Raw genomic sequence first — 6,553 nt, forward strand, 5'->3', positions numbered from 1 at the left:
GGACACATGGGACTCGGGCTGCCCACCCAAGCACTCCACTTCTGCTCCGCAGTGCTGGGAGGTGCGGAAACGCAACAGCTCTGAGTGGTGCCACTTTGTTCGGAGCAACCCTGACTGCCAGCTGGAAGGTGGCTTCCTCAACTACCTGGAGGGGGTCTTCTGCGTCTTTCCCCCACGGTTGCTCCCCCTGGCCGTCACTCTCTACGTAAGGATGGGGAGGGGGTGACAGTGCTGGGGGATGCTGGGCTTTGAGGACCCCACCGACCCTTCTCTCTGCCCCAGGCTCTCTGGCTCCTGTACCTCTTCATTATCCTCGGTGTGACAGCAGAGAAGTTGTGAGTAGCCCCAGGGAGGGATGGATGGGAGATCCCCCTCCAAGCAGTCCCCTCACCCCTCTCTGTCTCCTTCTCTGCCCTCTCAGCTTCTGCCCCAATTTATCAGCCATCTCCACCAACCTGAAGCTGTCTCACAACGTGGCAGTATCCTTGTCAGGTCACAGGGACATCAGCCAGGGAGGAGGGATGCAGGGAGGTGGCACGAAGTGTCCTTGTGGGGAGGAAGCCGTTTGGTCTTTTCCTTGACATCCCCTCTCCATGGTGTCACCTTCCTGGCCTTTGGCAACGGGGCGCCAGATGTCTTCAGTGCCGTGGTGGCCTTCTCTGACCCCCGGACGGCGGGGCTGGCCATCGGGGCTGTCTTTGGTAAGGAGACCCCCACTGCCAGCTCCTGCTTGGGGGAGTCATTATGGAGCCACGGGATGTCCACCCTGAGAGGGACCTGTTGTGTTGGCAGGCGCTGGCGTGTTTGTCACCACGGTGGTGGCTGGGGGCATCGCCCTGGTCAAGCCCTTCACAGCCGCCTCCAGGCCCTTCCTCAGGGACGTAATCTTCTACATGGTGGCTGTCTTCCTTACCTTCATGGTCCTCTTCTTCGGCAGGATCACGCTGGGAGAGGCTCTGGGTGAGCACTATGGGGAGGCTGGGTGGGTGGTGGGAGCAGCCTGGGGGTGCCATAACCCCCCTTTCCTGTCCCCCCCAGGTTACCTGGGGCTGTACATCTTCTACGTCTTCACTGTGGTGCTCTGCACCTGGATTCACCGGCGGCAGCGGGCGGAAGGGCTGGCCCCCCCCAGACCCTGGGAGCCAGGTAAGGGACCCTTGGCATGCTGGGGTCTCCCCCAGGGTGCTGGAGTCTCCCTCCATTGCCCCCTTTCTCTCCTACCCCCCCCCAGAGATGCCAACAGATGCTGAAGATCGGGAGTCATCGGGCGTGAACAGCGGGGACTATGGTATGTCATTCCTGGGGGGCTTTGCTCTGTCCTTGGGGGTCCTGAGGACCCCCAGGCTGCTGCGTGCATGGCTGAGCCCATGGGCTGGCTGTGGCCAGATGCCACCGTGGGGCAGGGGGATCTCCCTGGGGTTACGCAAGTGACCACAGTCCCGTGCTAGTGGGGCTGGGATGGTGGCTGCGGCACGGGGAGCCTCTCACCTCGCTCAGTGTGTGGCCCCTTGCAGGTGAGGAGTACCAGCCCCTGCTCCCCACCCGGGAGAGCTCCCTGCGCATCCTCACTGGGGCCCTCAGGCCCTTGGACTACCGCAAGTGGAGGAGGAAGCCCTGGTACTGGCGGCTCTTCAAGGTCTTTAAAGTGAGTAAGGGGGCATACGAGTGTCCCCATCCCTGCTAGACCCTGGGGCTGCATCACCCTGGGCTTTGCAATGGCAGACAGGCACCTCCTGGGGTGTCCCACTTTGGGAGTGCCCTATCGCTGCTCATGATTGCTGCTCCCAGGTGCCTGTGGAGCTGGTGCTGCTGCTCACTGTCCCTGTTGTGGACCCTGACAAGGACGATCTGAACTGGAAGAGACCCCTCAACTGCCTGCACATCCTCACCAGCCCCCTGCTCTGCATCCTCACCCTGAAGTCAGGCGCCTGTAAGAGCCTGGGGCAGTCCCAGACACCAACCTGGGAGGACACAGGACCGAGGTGGCCACCAAAGCCCTGGAGACCACAGGAGCCTTTGGAGCTGGCACCCCCTCTGGGGAAGGGAGGGTGGCCCAGTAAAAAGCCAAGCTGGAGGGCCTGGTTTGCAGCTGGGTGGCTCAATTTTTGCAGTCCAGCAACCTCCTGGAGGAGCAGTGTGGCAGGTCGGGCCTGTCTGGGGAAACTGAGGCACAGAGGGGAGCGCTGAGGGTAGAGGTAGCTTCAGGGGACAAGACTTTACCTCATACCATGAGCATGATCAGATCGTGCCCCAGCCCGTGTGGGGCTGGGCTGTGCTGATGCCCCCTCTTTCTGCTGTGTGCAGATGGGCTGTACCAGATCCAGGGTGTCTTCCCAGTCTGGGGACTGGTTACACTGGTTGGCTCTGTCCTGGCCATCATCATCTTCATCACCACAAGCAATGAGGAGCCGCCCAAGTACCACTGTGTAAGGTGCACCCCAGCCCTGAATGCTCACCAGGGTCCAGCCCAGCCCTGCTCCGGACTGGGCTGAGGGTCCTGGGGGCAAAGCAGGAGCCAGCACCTCCTTCCCAGTCCCCAGTGTCCCCAAGACACTGTCTGGAGGGGTGCAGGGTCCCAGGGTCCCCAGGGACCAGCTTACCCCTCTGCCCGGCAGGTATTTGCCTTCCTCGGGTTTTTGGCCAGCGCCATGTGGATTAACGCTGCAGCCACAGAGCTGGTGAACATCCTCCGGACGCTGGGCATCATCTTCCAGCTCAGCAACACCGTGCTGGGCCTGACGCTGCTGGCCTGGGGCAACAGTGTGGGTGGTAAGGGCTCTGCTGCGCCCCAGGGCCCCCCCCAGGTGCCCCCATTGGCCTCCCAGTGTTCCCCAAGGTCTCCCCTTCTCCTTCTGCAGACACCTTCTCCGACCTCACCATGGCACGGCAGGGCTATCCCCGCATGGCCTTCTCCGCCTGCTTCGGGGGCATCATCTTCAGTATCCTTTGGGTGCCAGGGGTGGCGGTACTTGGGGCAGGGGCTGCCTCAGTTTCGCCGCCTGGTCTTGGGGAGCTCCTGGTAAGGAGCTGGGCAGGATCCATCCCAGAGTCTCTGGGATGTTTGGACCTCCTCAGAGCCCACGCAGTGCCAAGGGGCTGGCATGGTACAGAGATGCTGCAGGGATAGAGCCAGCAGCGTCCCGCTCTCCCCACTGTGGGGTGGGAGGTTTGGGATCCAAATCTGGCAGATTTGGGATCTGCCTGAGGGGAGGAGGCCGTGCCACCTTCCAGGAGGCTTTGGGTGGTCCCTGGACCAGGCCCATGCCTCTCCTTGAGTGCTTTGGGCAAACACTTTGGGCTAGGAAACAGCCATGAGGTGCCAGCAGGGAGGAGGGATGGTGCTGTCCCGCTCTCTGGGGCAGAAGGGATGTCCCCTGCATTGGGTCTTCATCCTGAACGTGCCCCAGACATCCTGGTTGGCGTGGGGCTCGGCTGCCTGCTGCAGATGACCAGCAGCCAGCTGGTAGTGAAGGTAAGGCTGCGGTGACATGGTGACATGGGTCAGACTGGCAGCAGTGCCCCGGTGTCACCCCCAATCACTCCCCAACTCTCTGGCAGCTGGAGCCCGACAGCCTGCTGGTCTGGATCCTCGCTGGAGCCCTGGGACTGAGCTTGGTCTTCTCCTTCGTGTCGGTGCCAGCACAGTGCTTCCAGCTGGGCAAGGCCTACGGCGTCTGCCTCATCCTCTACTACCTGGCCTTCCTCTGCGTGGCCCTGCTGACCGAATTCCGGGTGATCCAGCTCTCCACCATCTGACTGGCCCCGGCCCCAGCAGGAGATGCACCATCCATCCTTGACACTCTGCCAGATCAGGGCCTTGCTGTCCCTTCTCCCTGTCCCTGCCAGGGGGACAAGGGCACCTCCAGCCCAACCATGCTGCTGCCCCCCCACGCTGGAGGCATTGCGATCCAGCCCAGCCCTTGGCCTTTACTTTCCAGGGTGGGAGAAATTGGTTGGTTGTGCAAATGAGCTGTTGGCATTACCTGTGTCCTCTCCTGTGCGGTTAAATCTTGTTTACCTCCAGGCAGGAGGGAGGTTAAGACCTCACCTTCCTCTGGTGGCAGGGGCAGAGGGAGGGTAGCTCCAGCCCAGGGTCACGACAGGACAGGTTTTACCTCTTCAACCACTTCACTTCTCCCAGTCTCCATCCTGGCTGTACTGGGACAGCGCTAGGGCAGCTGTGCTACGTGGGGTAACCGTGACAGTCTGAGCACAAGTTTGTCACTGCAAAGGACATGACACGTTTGTACTGTGGGTCTGAAATAGCACCTGAGGCACAGTGAGGTGGGGTTAATGTGAGACAAAGCTGCAGGCGGTGCCTGGTTTTAATGCAAGCAAAGCTGGAGGATAAAAAACAAACCTAAACCAAACCAAGGGAGGCTGGTTTCCCCTGCTTTTTTAAGCTATGTTTTAGATCCTACTTTTCTCCTCCTCCTAGGCTGGACAGAGCTGTAGGAAAGGACTCAGAGGTTCCACACAGAGTCTTAGTGTTAAAAAAACCTCCAAACACAAACCTACCCGTGACTTGTGTTGATTGCTGTGAGGCTGTTTTCTCCCTTACCCAGCACGGTGCTGTTGGCTTCTCCAGAGCTGAGCCAGCAGCAGCAGAGGGGCGCAGGGTGGTTTGCCCAGCGCAGGGGGAAGCGGTTTCCCCGCGGGTTCACCTTGGTTTCTCAAGAGCAGTCACATGCGCCTGACTCGGCCGTTTCGGTGCGCGGTTGGGAACTGCAGCGTCACGGTGACCCCCCCGGCACGGGGTCAGCACGGGCTGCAAGGGGCATTGCTCAGTTCCCCGGGGACAGGGACACTGAGGGCTGGGGCTTCTGCTCCTGGGCAGGATGGGCCGCAGGGCTGAAATCAAACTGCCGTTACGATGGACAACCACAGCTCAGCTTCTCAGAGAGGCTGTTTTGCAAGAAGCCCAACTGCCAGACCTGGTTCCTGCTCCCTGCTAGAGGCACCAGCAGCCTCCCAGGCCTGGAGAATTTCTCCTTTTTCTAACCAGATATGGGCTTTCGCAAAAAAAAAACGCTTCCTGCACTGAACGTGCTCACAAGTTACCGGCAGCTGCTGGAATTATCCAGGGAGCAGTGGCAGGGCCAAGCCCCACTTCTTTACACACTAAAGCAATCCAAACCACAGCCAATGTACCGATACGGACGTACAGGGTCAAAAAACCCTTCTAACCTTAAACATCACATTGGAGTAGCTCTAAAAAAAGCGTAAGTTTGAAAGCAGTATTGTAACTTTTATGGACAAACTGGCATGGGGAAGGGCAGACGGGAAGCTGGGCTTTGCAATGCCCAGGAACAAGGAACTGGGAGCAGTCTGGCAGGGAACGCAGGCAAAATGTGCCCATGCAAGCAGCTACTGCTGGGGAGGGAGGGCAGGCACCGCTCCTCTTCAAACACCGTGGAAATGCTTCAGCTGCAGCCAAACCCTGCGTCTGGGTTAACACGGGAAAGAGGAAAGGAAGCCGCTGCCTTTACAAAGCAGAGGATGCTTTTTATTAGTGTGCTTGGAAAAAATCTAGAGAACATTTTACAGACATGTCCATAAAATAATTTTTATAAACAAAACGCCAGCATACAAAATCCTGCCGTGCTTCCTCCCTTGCTCCCTACAAAATGATTGTCTCTGTCGTCAGTCGGTGCGTCAGGTGGGGGAGAGGAGGATAAATAGAAGGGGATGCCCCGTACTCAAACTTTGTTTCCTTCCACAGTTGTATGGAAGAAGTAAACTTCTGCGACCCGCCTTGGTTTACAAAAATAATTAATACAGTGTGGGGGGGCAGATCAACATCTCAGCACAAAGCCACGGAAGCAGCACCTGAGCCCTGAATCCCTGTCCGAGCACTCCCGTCCCTGTGACACAAGAGCCCTGTTATTGCATGTGAAGCAGGTTAGTGCCCCCCAATACAGCTTAAAGGTGCAGCTCCTTTCACACCCTGAAAACACTCCCACCCCGCAAAAAAATATATCACTCACCGCCCTGCAAGGAGAATCAGGCTGTAGAGGAAATGCGGAGTTTAAACACAGCCACATTTTTTTCCCCCTAACCTTCACAATGCTTGTTCATCCTGCCCACAACTTAAAACCAGAATAAACAACATCTCCTCCAGCCCCAGGACTAATCTGGATAAATCTCCCAAGCTGTGACTCCATGCAGAGCAACTGCAAGAGCAACAACTGCACTGCTCATTAATTTGTGGTCGAATTTATGGTTTGGAAAACAGCCCTTTGAGGTCCTTCACGGTTCAGCTCAGAAGGAGTTTCATACCTGCAGTACCCAGAAAAGAAACAAAGAGTTGCCCCGAGGCAGCCAGGGAATTTGGCAGGGGTTGAGAGCAGACACTGGTGTGCGTGCTGCCCGGAAAGCTGCTCACCCCCTTTCCATCCCATAGCCCAAATGCTCCCACCGTGCCACACAGGGAGAGGTTTTCAGAAGCAGCTTTTGAAAGTCTCATCCCAGGTAGGATCAGTCCTCTCCCACTGTCCTTGTGCCATGTGGTGAGGCTGCCAGGGTAAAAAACAGGTACATGGGACAATGGGAA

General features: G+C 58.1%; 1 protein-coding gene across 1 annotated transcript; it reads left to right on the forward strand.

The window, feature by feature from the left end:
- Positions 1–52: 52 nt before the first annotated feature.
- SLC8B1 (solute carrier family 8 (sodium/lithium/calcium exchanger), member B1) lies at positions 53–3,756 on the forward strand (the record flags this gene model as incomplete). The annotated part of the gene is made up of 14 exons (XM_010178954.1): positions 53–205; positions 283–335; positions 422–478; positions 595–701; positions 793–960; positions 1,039–1,146; positions 1,232–1,288; positions 1,515–1,645; positions 1,789–1,930; positions 2,305–2,426; positions 2,616–2,769; positions 2,859–2,939; positions 3,408–3,472; positions 3,559–3,756. Coding segments are annotated over 14 exons (1,596 nt in total), but the record flags the coding sequence as incomplete, so codon positions are not given.
- Positions 3,757–6,553: the final 2,797 nt, after the last annotated feature.

The sequence above is a fragment of the Mesitornis unicolor genome, unplaced genomic scaffold (assembly GCF_000695765.1).
Source record: "Mesitornis unicolor isolate BGI_N332 unplaced genomic scaffold, ASM69576v1 scaffold45980, whole genome shotgun sequence".
Lineage (NCBI taxonomy): Eukaryota > Metazoa > Chordata > Aves > Mesitornithiformes > Mesitornithidae > Mesitornis > Mesitornis unicolor.